At 47.3% G+C, this 16,714-nt stretch overlaps 1 protein-coding gene across 2 annotated transcripts in view; it reads left to right on the top strand.

Annotated features, from left to right (window-relative positions):
• Nucleotides 1-15,654, top strand: part of PAPPA (pappalysin 1) — a 367,459-nt gene extending 351,805 nt beyond the window's left edge. For both annotated transcript variants that reach the window (XM_062640261.1, XM_062640260.1), the window contains exon 22: nt 9,151-15,654. In XM_062640261.1, the coding sequence (XP_062496245.1) occupies nt 9,151-9,258 (108 nt within the window). In that variant the 3' untranslated portion in view covers nt 9,259-15,654. The remainder of the gene's footprint in view (nt 1-9,150) is intronic.
• The last annotated feature ends 1,060 nt before the right edge of the window (nt 15,655-16,714 follow it).

Genomic DNA, 16,714 nt, shown 5'->3' with positions numbered 1-16,714 from the left:
CCAGTGCAAAGGGCAAGTGGTTCAGAGACAGGCAGCTGGTCACACATCTGATGGGTTTCCTCATAGAGAGGGAGGTTTTGGAGGTAAGTCTTAGGTCTTCTTCGACTGACTTCACTGGGAGCTGTATCCTTGTGACCAGGGGAAATGGAGTGACCCTGTGTTGTCCTTTAGAAACACCCATCCTAGGGATCACGTGGGTTGAGGGCTGAACCACAGAGCTCATTGCTTTCTTGGCAGGCATTCAACTCCCCAAATCTCTCTCCCAAAATACCTAACACCATCCCAGGAGCTGAACAAAGCTCTCAGGAGAAGCGAGAAAACCACCTTCTCCTCAGACCTTCCATGCCAAAAACAAGATGCTAAGTCCCAGTTTATTACATTTATAAGGTAAAGGGGGGAATAATAACCCAAGCGGGTCAGAGCCGAAGAGGCAGCACCTCTCTGCCTGCAAAGCGGCCGCCGCCACCTGCGGCAGCAGCCCTGGGGCTCGGCTCTGCGAGTGATTTTCCCGTCTGAGGCCTTTGACTGAGACCAGATTTCAGGCCAGGCTGTTCAAATACAGCCCTCCCTTTGAAGAGGTTTATGAGTGGAGTGTTACAGGAGATATTCCAAAGGGAAAAACAATGAAAGGTGAGAGAAAAGGGAGCTGAATAAAAATACTCCGCATACCAAATCCTTCCAGCACAGTTTGCCACCTACTTAAAAAGGCACAGTTTTAAAATACACGTTGGGTGTAAAAGCCAAAAACCTGGAGGAGACGTAGGGAGGGGCGAGTCCAGCTCTCCTAATTCCAATACCAGATGAGGATGTATTTTCATTCGGTTGTAGAAAGAGCGAGACACATGAAAGAGCCTGCTTTGCTCCTTTCCTTTCAGGGTTACATACTATGTGGCAGATGTGTCAGTCTTTTAAAGCCCCTGCAAGTTTACCCATAAATGTCTAACATTTATGCAACACCTGTTTTTCTCCCGAAATGTCACAGGACATTTTACAAGCTTGAGATTTATCATCTTTTCACCGTTGCAGCCATTGCCGCGGTGACACATGGTTCACATTTAAACAGAACATTGCAACTCCACACATTATTTTAGGAAAGGGCTGAAGATTAACATTGCATCATGTGAAGATTCAGGAGTTAACAGCCAAGTAAAAGCTGGTTGCAGATCTTTAATGTCCGCGAACTGTCAAGACTGAGTTTCACTGCAATCCCACCACCCTCCCAAACGCACTCTCAGCTGCACACAATGCTGTGAACCAGGCTGCGTGAAAGCAAAATTACTCCTCAACCCATATTCACTTCCATGCTGAGCCTTCTTATTTCATTTGCACGCTCCTGTTTTGTTGCCCTGAAAATCCACCAGGGACTTCCATGGAGGCAGTCGCTTAGGCCATGTTTTCCCTTTGCATTTGAGCATTAGCAGCAAATGACCTTGTGCATTTCTGCAGCGAGAGGGGAACAGAGCAGTGTGACTTATCTGACCAGCTGCCGACTAATCAGCACTGCTGCTTAGATAGGGAATAATGAGTATTTGCCCTGTGCTATTCACAATCGGGCTAGGGAGCTTAAAAGAAATCATTAAAGCTCTCTTTTGAATGCTACAAATGGCAGCGAATAAATTCACTTATATTCTGGGCATAAACTGGAGGCAGCCGCAGTCAGCAAGCGGGAAAAAGAGACATTCATCAGCCTAATTATTTGTTGGGCGCTAATTGATCAGCATCCCCCTGCAGTGGGAGGGAAGCCAGGGCTGGCCCAGGGACAAGTGCCACCCAAGGAAGCGGGGACACGAGTCCTGCAGTGCCTCATGGGGCAGGTGGGGAGCATGGGGCCAGTGTTTGGGTTTGCAGATGGGGCAGGGGACGGGGCTGCGCTGCTCACAGCTTGCCCTGTGCATGACCCAGGAGCAGCTTTGAGAGACAGGAAGGCCATTGCCGGCCAGCCTCCAAGGGAGAGAAAGCTTCTGTTGTGTATCTGGAGGGGATAAAGTCTTCCATGAAGGACAAAGCAAAATCCCATCTCCTTTTAATCTTCCTACCCTCCTGACCCAGCACAGGTTGCCAGCTCCCTTTTGCCTGGCTGCTCTAGGAAGCTGCTTCTTGCTTTGTATCCTGCCACAGATAAAAGAAGATGCTGGTTTTTAAAACATTAAATACGTGACACTGCTAAAGTGGGAAAAATAAATAACTTGGGCATAACTGGCTCTCACTGGGCTGGCGGCTGCCTGTGAGTTGCTCCTGGGGTGTGTGGTTGCAGGGAGAGAGGCTATGGCTATTTCTTTCTGATTCATCTCAGGAAATCTCTCCAGTCACTGTTCTCCTTCACTTCTTTTCTCTTCCCATTCCTTTTTACAAGTTTTCCCTGGACAAAGCTGTCTAGAAAAGCCTTGCAGAAATGGAAATGTCTCTCTTTAGGCCCTGCTCACGTACATTGTTCCAGGCTTTAAGCAAATCACAGATTTGCTTAAAATCTGATCCCTGAAGATTTAAACCCAAGAATTTTGCTGGTTTAAAATCCCCCCAAGTTAAGCCATTTGAAAAGGTGAACTTTCATCTGTCTTTCCTCTCTGCCTTCCCTTTTCGTCACGGAAGGGGTAAACCTACAGCTCCCATGAGAAAAACCTGTCTCAGTCAGTTATCACCCAGGTTTTCCCTCAACCACTTTGCCCCATAGCACTTAGAAAAGAGAAAGAAAAATCATCCCACCCCTTCAGCCTCTTGACATTTCTGTCCAATACCTTGGAGAGGAAAACCAGCAAGTGCCTCAGCGGAAAACAAATGAGGACTTGCGGTAGATAGAGGACCGTGTGGGATTCATCCCAAGCTTTGCTTATCTAAAAGATAGGCAAGTTATCAAAACCTCTTCAGAGACTTTATGGCCGAGAATTCAAGGCCTAAAGAAAAGAGCTTTGAACTAAGGGGCTGCTGCTGGCTCCAGCAGGGATTTCCCAAGACTATCCCTGTCTCCTCAGAAAAGGGGGGTCTGCTACACTCCTGTCCCAAGAACAGAAATAACCACTTCTTGGTATTTTGGAGATAAAAGCACCTTTTCCCAGGTCTCTAACAGCAACACAAACCTGACTTGGGCAATCTCAGATCTTGCTCCATCGGCAGAACATGGTTTTGAGGCAGTTGGTGCAATTAGCAGCTTAAATGACCACCTTGGCTGAAGAAATTCTGCTTATCCAGAAGAATTGATGATCCTGCCAGGATGCTGCTCCCAACAACTTGAATGTCCCCAGCTGGGTGTGTTTGTCAGCTCTATAATTAGCTGGTGAGATACAATGAATGGTGGGTGAGCAACAGAGGAAGGAAGGATGCAATGTGGAGTGTTGCTTCATGCCTCTGGAAGCACTGCTGCATGCTCCAAGCACGCTGGGTCACCCAGGCCTGTGGGTGAACTCAATTCCCCATGAGCTGCTTGTCGCAGCCTCGGTGGCTCGCTGTTTGCCATGTGAGGAGTGTTTTCAGTCATGGTTGGCTGGGATGGGAGCTTATTTTGGGGCTCAGAGCTATTGGTTTCATAATTGTTCAGGGAGACTTTCCAGGCAGCGATAAATTAAAAGCAGTGATGGTAGTAGCACATGTTGCCTATCCTGCGAGAACGTTCTTGGCTTCAAAGGACATGGGGCTTCCCACAGCATACAGCGTTCCCACGGGATGTGCTAGTAGAGGGTGTTTGCTTTGCTATCCAACCTCACTTCATTAGCAAGTGTTACAAGAACCAGCGAACAAACCTTCCCTGCTCCACCGCCAATTATTTGGCCTCTGGGTGGTCTGGCTCCTATTAAATCTTTGGTGATTATTTAGACTAATTACATTCGTGTTTGCACAATCAGTAGCACGAGGGTAGGAAGCACAGCTGATTGCTGAGCAACTGAGCTCCGTGTGGTTTGGCACCCGGGCTCCCTCGCTGCGGGCAGGCAGGGATGCGGGGATCCATGCGGGCAGGGCTTTCCTGGGAATCCCTGCTGGCTTTGGGCCACCCTGCTTCCACCCGTTCTGGTGAGGCTGCTCCCAGTTCACACCCGATAGAGACAGAGGAGGATCTGTTGGGTTCAGCGGAGCTGTGTCTCGTTCCACCACGTCTCCTGGCTTCAGTGGGTGGAAGCCTGGTTTATGGCAGGGCAGTGAATTAAAGTTCAAGCCTTCAAGACTCTTTGTGCTGCACAGAGAAGAGAGCTTCATCTTCGCCTTTCCCAGGCCCTCCGGAGCGGTGCCCTAGGTGTGAACCTGCATACCAGCACCGAGTTAAAAGGGGGCTCGCTCTTGTTCCGTTATCTCCAAACAGCCCTGGTGACCTCAGCGCCGAAAACCACCAAGAAGACCCTCACAAGATGCATTTTTGTCCCACAAGGGCCTTGTCAGGGAACAGAACACTCCCGGTGTTTGAGCAGGGAGGGTCTCGGGAGGCACGGGGCTGCAGCACTCGGCACAGCCTGCCACGCTTATCTCGGCACGCCGCGCTCGCCCGCAGTGCCTCTGTCTGCAGCGGGGCCTTCAGGTTCCCTGTTAGGCTTGTCTGGGACATTTCGCAAACACTTCAGGCCTGAAATCTAACAACAGGCTGTTTCCCAACACTTCGCAGCCCTCCTCCCCTGCTTCCCCCTCGCCTCCAACACACCCCGGGCCTGATTCTGCCTGCCCTGGTGCTGCTTTGATGGGGTCAGCCCGATAGGAGCCTTCGTGAGGGATGAGCTCCGACCCTTTGCAGGACTGTTTCCCATCCCTCCCTGTACCTGTCTGGGATTTCTCGTGTCAGCATTCCCACCACTTCCCTATAGACTGGCCTTTCTCAGCTGGGATGTCACCAGCCTCTTCAGATAGGTGCCATGTAGCGAGGATTTGTGGCCTCTCACTCATTTCATGACCTCGATCCTAGTTCTGCACTGGTCTATTGTATCGTTGTCTTTGTTCCCATAGTTGGGAGCATGGCATCAAGGGCAAATGCAGCCCTGTTTCCAAGAGGGAGCTTGGGTTTTATCCATGGTCTCATGGGAAAGGATGCTTAGGGGTTCCATTCCTTTGCAGAGAGTGGAAATGAGGGTTCATAGCTCTTCACAGCATGCAGCATGTGTTAATCAAGGTGAAAGTATCTCAGATCTCCCGTGCATCACACCCTGGTGTCTGTGCTAGTCCTGCCTAGGCTACAACCCTATACCTGCTGCAATTGCTCCTTCAGGCTCCATCACACTTCTGCAGTGACAGACCTGACTTAGGTTGTGTCTGTTGAAGTTAGATGGGTCTATGGTTTAGGTGACCCACATCACCCTCAGTGCTGCTGATCCACAGCTCTGTTCTAGATCATACACAGGAGATATGTGTGTGTGTGTACAGGTTGCACGTAGGTATGTGGAGCTGTGTTCTCCAGTTTTGCATTTGCAACCTATTTTAGTTAGTCTAAGGAGGCAATATTGTGCATTTCTTCATCAATGACCAAGCCAGGCTCCAAGTTTAATTCTTAGCCTTTTCTCCCTGCTCTCCTAAATAGTAACCAGGTTTTCTATGGGGGGAGATAGATGTAAGTGAAATGCAGGAAGGAAGAAGAGCCAATTCTTTAATACTGGCTTTACAATGGGTATCTCTGGAAATACAAGTACAGGTCATATATTCTGTTAATGAGTTGGGCTTTCACAGACCTATTTAAAAAGAAAAGAAGCACTTCATCTTGGAGTATGTAGATCTGGGCTCCACACCTAAATGGGCTATCATTCAGATAAAGGTTTGCATTTATTATTCCTAGCACATCCAGCAGCTTTATTCATGGCTCTGTACTCCAGAGGGCTATCACTGTGTGAGCCCAAGGCCAGAGACACTCCTTCTTCTAAGGGGTTTTATGATTTCTCTCAATTGGGTACTTGTGGCAATCCTGGTTGATGCTGTGTGGGGGTTAGATGCCCTAAATACCTGTGGAAATCAGGTCCCTGGGGAACTCAAATGTGTATTGTAGATGTTGTTTAAAGTGGAAACCCTGTATCACTGCTAAGTGTTTGGAGAATTTTCTCTTGTCTAATATGACCATGGATGTGCTCATTACCCATAGAAATCTCTGCCTTTTCACATAATAGAAAACTGATCTCTGGAGCTCACTGCCATAAGACAAAACAATTCATCTATCTGGACAATAGCACTGTAAAAATCAGATTGCATAAAAAAGCTCTGTAAGGGACATAAAGTGAATAAGACTAATCTGATCAGGAAGGAACCCTCTTACACTGGGGCTACCCACTGCTGTGAGCTGTTGCTGAGCCATGAAACTGTCTGCTCTCGTCTGCCCCAGAGAGAAAGCTTCTGCTCTTCTGTCCATGTCACTATTAGGAGACCGGAGGGTTTCTAGAGGACACCACACAGCAAGACATTCCTTCTGTGGTGGCTCCTTCTCACCAGAAATTGGCTGCAATGGAGTGGCAATGTCGTAGTGTTTTATGCGCGCCTTTTGTTCTGGTTGCTCCAGTGCTGAGCGCACACTTCTCAGACACCTGTAAGATATCAAAAGGGGGAAATGGGGGAGTTGCAAGGAGAAATGGGAGGACAGAGGATGAAGACAGTGGCTCACTTCAAGGCAACACCAAACTCATGCCAGTTGGGGTTTCTAAGGCCACTGCTTCAGCACAGCCCACAGGGTAGGTTTGGCAAGTGTGAGCTCGTAGTTTGGAGATGTAGCTATGCAGGGCTTTCCCTCTTGGCTCCAATGTTCCCATAAGTGAAATGTCTCTGCACGTCCCAACATTTCTGGGATCTCCATGCCTGCAACACATTTCACTGCCGCACTTGTGCATGGACAGCAGCAAAGTGCAGTAGGAGGTGATGGCTAATTTCAGCCACTACTGAGATGCCTGAGCTGAGTGTGTGGTTGTCCAGTGCTCACTGCAAGATCCACCTTCCCTGTGAGCCTGTCTCTGCTTTGAATACCTTTGTTAGGCTGTTGCAGACAAACACAGTGAAACCAAGGCAGGGAGAGGAAAAAGCTTACTCAAGACAAATGGAAGAAGCAGGTTCCCAACTCCTCCAACCAGTAACTTTGTTGTACAAAAAGAAGGATTTTTAAAGTCAAAATCAGTGCCAAATCCAGATTGAACTGAATGATTTAGGATAAAAAATAAGAATAGGGGAAAACTTATTTATATGGTTTTGTTTGAGCATTTTCTAAGTGAAATAAGTTTTTATTTCAAGACATAATTTTGCTCTGAAATAGTCTTTGTTATTTGTATTGTTTATTTGGAGGGAAAGGTCAAACCTGAACTGTAGCAGAGATCTGAAAGCAAAATGTTTCCTTCTACACTGAGCAGAAAAAGTCAATGTTTTCTTCATGTATCTTTTCTTTTTTCAGTATTTTAATTCAGTCATTAAACAATCCCTCCTCAGCCTCCTCCCCAAGCCCCATTGTTTGCAGACTTCTCTGTTTTCCTATCTAAGAATATTCATAACACTGTGATATGGGACAGTCTTGCTCTGGCTGGCTGCTGTTGGATGAAGTGACCCTTAAGCTCCTATTGTTTTCTGCAGTTTATAAACTTCTTCAGTTTCTAATTATTTCAATTCATTTGCTTTTGATTTTTTGGACTATCTCTTCTCTTTGAAACCTCCACATTTGCACAATTGCAGATTCAAATCATTCGCTGGTTGGTTATTTAGCATGCAAACCACCAAGGCCATGGCTTGAATAAGAGTCATCACCCTGTTCTACCTGGTCTTCTGGCAGTGAAGTCAAAAGCAAGGGGGGGAGGCTCTCTAAACCCTAATGTGGTGATGAGCCTTGGCTATCTAATGTCTCTGTCAGCATGTCCCTGCCTTAGGCTCCCCAGTTGTGAAATAAAGATCCACACCCCTCCATCCCGTTCTTGTGTGCGTCAGGAGAAAGGCATGCTGGAGATGGACATGCGGGGACACGTACGGAAGGTCTAGGTGTAAATGACAGCTCTGTGCTCACACATGGTGCTAGCTCCACATTCCTAGATGTGCTGTTGATGATGCGTAGGTAACAGGCAGACTCAGGATTCATAGCCTGGAGGAAAGTGTTTATGAAAGAGAGAGCAAACATGCGGCAGCACAGCCAAGAGAAGCAGAAGGAGAATGCGTGCAGTCCTCGCTGGGAACGTTGGAACAGGTTGTGGCACTGCCTTGGAAGGGGTGTAAAGGAGAGGAATGAGGTCACTGCTCAGTCTGTGCAGATGGGAGAAGTTCTTGGGAATTCACTTCAGGGCAAGCAGGGCACCGTTCCACTGCCACCCCCTTTTCTTTATGTAAAGGCTGTGATGTGATAAGCCAAAATCAGCTCCACTAGCCAGGTCTGCAGGCTGTTGTTTCAGCTCCTTCCCACTCCAGGGAGATCGTGGACAGATGACAGCTCATGCATGCAGAAGCCTCTTACTTGCATTCCTTTGCCATTCCTCAGTGCCCGTTAGCTGCATCTCTTGACCTTAAAACACAACAGGTATTTGGAGAAGTCTCTGCTGGACTGCAGCTTCACTGATGTGCCAGGCAGTGTTTGGTTCAGTTCCTGAGGAACTGGAGCCAAGAACATTCATACCTCAATGCATAGATAGATAGGCACTCAAGCAGCATCCCAAGCCACAGAGTAAAAATGCTACCCTACAGCAGGGAATTATGGCCTAGGTTCACCAAACCCCCCAAGCTGGGTAGAAGTGCATGGTGAGGCTGGAGTTGGGACCTGGTGTGGTGTTCGGTGAGCATTTGAGTTGGCCATGGGAGATGAGGGGTCAACTTTGCTGTCATTTAGTGTTTGCAACCTTTAGAGTAAGGGTAGCTTTCCAGAGGAGGCTGGAGGTGTAACAGAATCCAAGCACTGTGGTAAGTACCCCAAAAAGCCCTTGAATTGCCTGAGAAGCACATGCTCCCAGCCAGCTATATCCATGTGCTTAATATGAGCTGTTAAGGGAGTACCTGACAGTAACTGAATGAGTGAGTTCAACAGGTTCTTTACACTTCTTGCAGCCTTTTTTATGGACAGGTAGCTCACCTGAGGCCCCAGTGCACCACCACCTCAGCACTAAAAATCACTGTAGAAATAACATAGCTGAAGGCTGCACCTGATCTCTGAAGATACCACTCCAGAGGTCTCATTTGTTCTCCAGGGTGCTGTAGTTATAATTCCCTCCTTCATGTCTTTGTGTCTTTGGTTTCTTTCCCCAGGTTACTCCCTTCCCCATGTCCTGTGACCTACAAGGAGAATGTGCTTGCCGGGACCCCAACGCCCAAGAGCACAATCAGAAAGACCTCCGTGGCTTCAGTCTTGGGTAATGCCAAGTGACGTGGAAAGGAGGACCACACTGCTCAAGGCAGGCTAGGAGAGACACCACATCCCTTTTGGTATCGTTTTTAACATTTAGCTGCTCAACTGGATGGCATTTCTGCACCAGGGACCCTTAGAATTCAACCAGTCTGCCTTTAATTTTTGTCCAAGGAGAACTCAAAAGTAGGGGTTTATGTATTAACTCTATCTTAAATAGTGATGATGAGAAACAAACAACTGAGAGTCAAGTCGAGAAGACTTTTCATGTATCAAAACAGCATGTTATGCCCACCTAATCTGAACAGTTCATATTTAGATTCAAGGCGAGAAACAAGCTATTTATGTACACATATTTATAGAAATAAGTAGAGAAAGAGAGAAAGAGTGAGAGATGATGATCAACGCAAAAACACTTTCCCCTCCCCAGCACTCACAAGTCAGACCGTTCATGGAAGAGGCTGTGCTCTTGGAGGACTCCAAGCTGAGCCTTTTCTGATGCTGAATGCCAAGGTATCGCATGCTCGGGGCACTGAGATTGGGGTGGGATCTCCACAGGGCTGTGGCTCTTGGCAAGTGACTTGCCAGACGCCCAGCCAGCTCGAGATGTGGGATGCTTCTGCTCCTCACAGGAATGCTACTTCCAGCCAGGGAGCTCAGCAGACTGCAGTGGCCTTTCTGTACAGCTCCTCCTTCTCCCCCTGCCCTCAAAAAAGCCAACAAAAAGTCCCCTTGTAGCCTGCAGGGCTGCTGGGATGTTTCTGTGTGGAGATGGGCAAATGGTCCCATGATGGAGTCAGGGAGTGGGGAGTCTAAGGACTGGCATTGAGGAAGGTGGATGATTGCTTCTGAGGAGCAGAGAGGGTAACTTGCGCCCGCACTTGTCATTTGAGCATGTCTGCTGCTGCTACTCCTGCTGCTATGTCCCATACAACTAGTTTCCTTACTGTGTCAGGACAGGGTGAAAAACAACCCCATGCAACCAAACAGTCTGCCTTAAAGCTTACCTACAACCTGCCTTTCAAACCCTCTGGTCTCTTCCTCAGCATTGGGGCAAGAAAACAGGACACCAGCCAGCCAAAGGAATCTGCTTTCTGGTCCTCATCCAGCCAAGTGGTTCTCTAGACCTCCTCCACCTCCTTGTGGTGGTCTGTATCTAACAACCGCTTCATGCTCCTGTTTTCTCAGGAGAGGGGAAGAGCAGGAAGGGGCACGTGCTGTGGGGAAGGGGCTGTAGGGGACAGTATTAGAATTTTGGCTGTATTTGTCAGTATTAAGCTGCCAGGCCAGCGGGTTGAAGCCTTCTGATAGACCAGGAGCTTAGCTGCTTGTAATCTTCCAGAAGGAAAGGGCATTAGCTGCAGCAGACCTCACCCTTCCCTATCGTATAGCTTCATCCGTGTTGTGCCAGACCCTCGGCTTATTTCATTATAGGGTTCATCATGTTGAGTCACTGAGATGCCTAGTGCATCTAGTGCTGCCACTGCTGCTACAACCCATCCCAAGGGAATCCCACAGATCTTTCCAGTGTGGCTTGGGCTTGTTTTCTGCTGCTTCAGGCTCCTGCTAGGAAGGACATACATCCAAAAGAGTCTCCTTCTATTCCTTGGGGCTTTTATGACTTGTACAATCATAGAATCATAGAATGGTTAGGGCTGAAAGGGACCTTAAAGATAATCTAGTTCTAACCACATCTACTGGGTAAAGACAGGCTGGAAAGATTTTTTTCCTACTCCTGTTTGGTTGAACATTTAGGCACTGGAGCAAGACAGAAAGGTAAGGAAAATAGAGGTGGATGTAAAAATGTGTAGGAGAACTAGATATGGAAAACTGACAGAGTTGTAGGTGCAAGGAGCCAGGCTCTTGTCACCCAATATTGGGGTTGTTTTCATCTGAACAAACCAGAGGTGAATCTCGAGGACTAAAATGTAGAGGCCTGGAGAGGTGGTTGTCATGAGAACGTAAGGAGCTCTGTTGTGAAGCTCCTAGTTATTCCTGCAGAAGGCTTGGCCATGGGAGCTGTGCGATGGCTCTGCACCATGGGACAGGGGTGCACAGGAAAGGGAGGTGTGGTGGAATCAGAGCTCCTTCATGGAATTAGGCTGAACGTCTGCCAGTGTGGAGAGCAGTGACGAAAACTGGGCCTGGGCAAAATGTCCACTTTTGCCCCTTGCCATCTCATTAACAATGGAAGTTAATGGTGAAGAAGTTGCTTCCTTCTGGTCCCTTTGACCTCCTGTTTTGTGTTGGCAGTTTGTTCATGTGCCATCCATCAGAAGAGCTCACAACCTTTCAGACTGCCAATGTATCAGGTCCTCAATGAGGCCTCTTAACGTGATCTCTCCCCTCCACGCCACCTGGGTTTTACCCTAGCAGGGACCCTCAGTTCAGGTCCTGTGTGAATCCTGATGGCAGCTCCGTTTCCAAAATCCCCTTCTCGGTGATGCAGTTCAGCATGGAGGAGATTTTCCATCTGCTTGTCCCACCTAACACATTGCCCACAAGAGACAGGTCTGTATAAACGTTATTGCCACTTGCTGCTGTGGGCTTCCAGGAGCTCAGGGCCTGATGAGCTCCTCTGCCCAGCCAGGGCCAGCCCCTGCTCACTGAGTTGGAGTCCTTCAAGCTCAAGGGAGATGGTGGCTTCTTGCCAGCAGTCTCACACCTCAGCTTCACTCCTGCAGTCCAGGGGTGACCAAACTCCCTTTCCCATGGGCTTTCCATGCTGCTATTTGATTTTTATTTTCCAACTGCTATGTTGGCACTGTCCATCTCCTCCAATGGGAGCGGAAGTTCTGCTCTGAGTCATGTTAAATCCAGTAATCCAATGGCTTTTTTTTTCTTTGAGAAAAGATAGCATTGAGGCAAAGCTTTGCCCTCTGCGTTTCAGGTGCTGTACCGTGCATCCAGGGGGATGTGGAGAGGGGAGACATGGGGCATGGACTCAGCTCTTGTTCCCTGTGTTCCCATGCTGGGGCAAGGCCAGCTGGATGGCCTTGCAGCATCTACCACTGTAAGGGCCTTGAATGCCCAGTGGAGTCTATAGGAAAGACCCTCCGTGGCTACGATGGCCATTGGGTGGGGGTGAGAAGGACATTTCCCACCATGTCCACCCGCTGACCCAGTGGCGTAGGTCAACATCAAACAAGAATTTGGGAGGATCAGGAGAGGGTGCTCATGCTGATGACATTTAGCTGCTCATGAAGTCCAGGTCACATTAGTGCCAAGATCTTCTCTGTCAAAGATAGCGAGCCAAGGCTGCACCCTACCTGGGGCCACCAGCCTGCCTTCTAGCTCTTGGGGTTGTCCATGGCCAGTGGGAGGGAAAGCTGGAGCAGAAAGCGGTCAGTGGTGCATGGTGGGGTGGGAAACTCCTATCAGCTGCTACCCCAATCCCTCCCCACCCTCTTGCAGACAGGCTGAGCTGGTGTCCTCCTGCTTTTCTTGCATCTTCCGCTGTCCCCACCCCAGGCTGAGAAAGGAGGATGGCACCAGAGGACTCTTGGAGTCGGGTTCCAGCTACCTCCCTTCCGGTTTCGGTTTCACTTGGTTGTAACTGTCGGTTTGTTCTAGGTTTTACCTGTGTTTAAGAAAAAAATAACAACAACAACAAAAAAAAAAGACAAAAAAAGGGAAAAAAAAAACAAAAAAAGAGAGGAAAAAAAAGAAAAAAGCAAGCCCAATAGCCAGCAGAAGTTTCTTGCTGCAACTGATTCAAGTGGGGGAATAGAATAACAACTGAGGCTTTAGAGAGAGGAAGAAAAAGAAAACCAACCCACACACACAAAAAGAGAAAAGAAAACCCGCATAATCCAAACCCAAGAAGAGCAAAGCCTATTTTTGTGTGTTTGAAAGGAAAACAGTGATTCTGCCAGCTGAGTAGAGAGCTAGATACTGAAATGTAGATTTCCCTAGAAGTACCGTGAGGTTTTATAACGTTGTCTGGTTTTGTTTTCCTTGTGCTTTGTGAGAAGTCCAGGAACTGAGGCTAAGGTGATTTTTCCCTGGTCTGTTGTTATTTGGGGGTGGGAAGGGGATGGAGTTTATGAGGGTGGTTTTTGTTTTTTTTTTGGTTTTCCAGATTATTTTTTTAAGTGTGTATTTGTGCTTATTTTTACGTTATCCAACTGTACATACGCATTTAACCAGTATTTCACTGTGCTCTATTTACTGCACTCAGAAGCATTGCACAGTCTGAATCCCGAAGAGCTGCGAGGGATGGGGAGTGAAAAGAGAAGGAGAAAGCTGCTACTGGAGCAGACAGGTGATTCCCATCAGTGGGAAGTGGGATGCGACCGTCCCCTTCCCGCACTCCAGCCCGTTGTTTCCATTTGAGGCCAAGCTAGAAGATAGGAGGGGTTGGGGTTAAGTCAGCCAAGGCTGGGATGCTCAGAGGGGTTTCAGAGCTGGTGATTTGGCCTTTGAACTATCGGAATGCTGTGGAAATTCACAGCTTTTTGGCAGCATCCTGCTCTCCCCTGCCCAATCCCTGGATGCCCCAGTGAGAATTAATGGGCATCTTCATCTCACTGGGAGAGGACCATATGCCCGGCTTAGATACACTCTTCATGACTGTGGGCCTCATTTTGGTCTCAGTGGTGCAACTGAGCAGATTTACTTTGTGTTTCTTCCACATCAGCCCATCCTCTGGGGAAAGCCATCTCCCTGCTGGGGATGTGGAAGTGTCTCTGCCTCCAACTGACCTTGGGCACACAGGACAGTCCCCTTTCCAATGGAGGACCTTGACCACTGAGTTCAGTGGGAGCATGACCAAGACATCAGCAGGAGCCAGGTCCAGGTGGCCCAAGATGTATTTCTTTGGAGCCATGGTTACTCTGAGCAATAGGGGTTTGGTGATGGACTGTTCCTGCCACCGGGGGAACCTATGTCCAAAACCCCAGTTGTTTCAGCAGGAGCAAAGTGGGGCTTAACGTTTTGTTTCTGTCTTTGTTTGGCAAACTGAATTTTCCATGTTTTGCCTGATCTACACATCCAAGATTCATTAAGAATAATAATTCCTTCCTCTGAAGCCAGAAACAAGAGCTTGGGTTGGCTTCAGGTGTTAGATGAGGAGTCTTGGTGCTACTTGGTAGTCCTGTTAGGTCGAGATGCAGAGCTCACTAGTCCAAGTTGTCTTTGGTTCCCATTCTAGTTTGGTTTAGTCTTTTGGTTTTTTCCTTCCTTTGGTGAGGCCACAATTCAGCCACCAGTTTCCATCTTCTGAGTGCAAAGAACCAGGGCTTTAAACGGAACATTTCACCAGCAATTAAAGAGGGAATTGGAACCATTGCGGAGTTTGCATTGTACGGCCTCTGTAATTACTTACCTGTCTGCAGATGAGAGGCTGAATTTTGCTCCCATCAAGTCAACAGGGTTTTTCTGTTGACTTCACTGGGAGCAGGATTGAGCCGTACTATATATATAAATATATATATAAATATATATGTGATATATATATAATATTATCTGTGTAATATTATATATATATCAGTGTTAATATTTACAAATAAAACTGTGATCTCGTCTAGAGAAAAAATGTATTCATATTACCAACTGCTCTTCCATATTTATGTATCATATTGTATCTTTTTATTATTGTTATAATTATTATGATTATTATGGTTATTATTATTATTATGATGATGATGATGGAATCTTTCTTGGCACCTTTTGGAAGCCATGTCAACCAATACTCCAATGAAGTGCTGAGGATCTATTTTCACACGAATTCTACTGGTCTACTGTATAAAAGAGAAAAGACAAAAAAAATAAGAGAGAAACAAGCAGAATACAGCTCAACCCTTAATTCTGTACCTCACGCCTGTACGTTTGCTGCTCCGATTTTGGGTTTTATTTTGCGTTCGTTTGTTTTTAACGGATCTAATTTAAGTCTCCAAGCAATATATAAAGATGTAAATAGTAAAGCTTATTTATTAAGATTGTCATCTTTTTTTAATTTATATTTACACAGTTGTTCATCTAATTTATTTTTTTTTTCAATACAGTTTTTAACAGTTGTCCTTTTTTTTTTTTTTTCGGTTCATGATGGTTTTGATTTAAATCCTTTTCACAGAATTTCTTTATACAGGTTTTTTTTCTCTTTCTTTTGAACAAGCAACAACTTCCTCTGGTCTTTCCAAAACAGGTCATGTTTCACTCCAAAAAAAAAGAGAAGTTATGTCAGATTCATCAGAAATATTTTGCCATTGTTGATTCCTATACCCTAAAGTTCTATATTATATAAATATATAATACCTTGTATGCTTAAATATTTAACTGTGTGATTTTGTATATATCTTCATACACATGCTCACACACATATGAGGGTTAATGTCCCCAGATGCTGGGAGAACAGAGAATCAGAAACACAAACAATATAAGCTTGTATTAAAGAGTTCTGAACTGGACCACTTGCTCTTGCCCCGTCTCCTTTGCTTTCGGTTGAGCGGCGCCGGGTACCCCCGGGAGGGTGGTGAGTGTGGCTGTGGGGTCCCACATCTGGCTGCACATCTGCACATCCATATACCCCTGCTGAGCTCCAGAGCTTCAGTTTTGGGCAGGGGTCTCGAAAACCACAACAACAGGGTCTGTTTCAAGAGAGCCCTGATGGGAAAGGAAGGCAGCACTGGTCGGAGCCAAGTGATAACCCAAGAGCTCATTTCACATCCACTGGGTTTGGTTCTACCAAGGTGGTTCTCAAGCAACCTGGAGCCTGTTCTAGGTTTTGGTGTCAGAGATGTATGAAAATTTGGAGGGTGGATGCTTCTGATCTTACTGCTTTTAAGTTGTCCATGGACTCTGCTCACCAGCTCCATCACATGCAGAACGTGGTCACCCAGAGAATGAGTCCCAGTGGGAATGTGCCTCGCCTCAGGGGTATTACCTAGGAGGGAAGGCTCATAGCTATGTGCAGCCACAGAGCTGAATGTCCTGATGCACAAAGCCTTTGGACACACAAGAAAACATACAGCTAAAGATAAGGGAGTCTCCAGTGGTCAAGAGATAGCTGGGCTTGCAGCACCCCTTTCCCAGATCAAGGCCTTGTAAGGTATGCACAGTGAGCTCCTGCACATCTGGCGGTGATAAAGCCCTGTGATTGGTATAAACACACACACACACACAGACATATGCAGTGTTACAGCCTGTGCTGGTCCCAAGCCCTCCTCAGAGCTGGCTCACCTGCAATGAAGACGCATTTCTTCCTCCTGGAGAATGAGGTTCTGCAACCCAGTAACACTGTTTTAGTGGGTGCAGTGATGGATGCCTCTCAGCCACATGCTCACTAGCATGCACAGGTCCAAAAGGGAACCACCTGGACTCAAACCCCAGGGCTGCCAGGTCTTCTAATGTGTGAAGTGACTTAAAAGTTGGTCCTTCAACACCAAAAGGGTGGCTGGGTCCTGCATCCCCTGCTCAGACCCCACTGTGGCAGGCAGGGTAAGGGACTTCATGCTGTTGCACTGAGAA

This window comes from Pezoporus occidentalis, unplaced genomic scaffold (genome assembly GCF_034315485.1).
Source record: "Pezoporus occidentalis ecotype Australia unplaced genomic scaffold, CSIRO_AGI_Poc_V1 ctg64, whole genome shotgun sequence".
In the NCBI taxonomy this organism is placed as follows: domain Eukaryota; kingdom Metazoa; phylum Chordata; class Aves; order Psittaciformes; family Psittacidae; genus Pezoporus; species Pezoporus occidentalis.
This window is presented reverse-complemented; position numbering and strand designations above follow the sequence as displayed.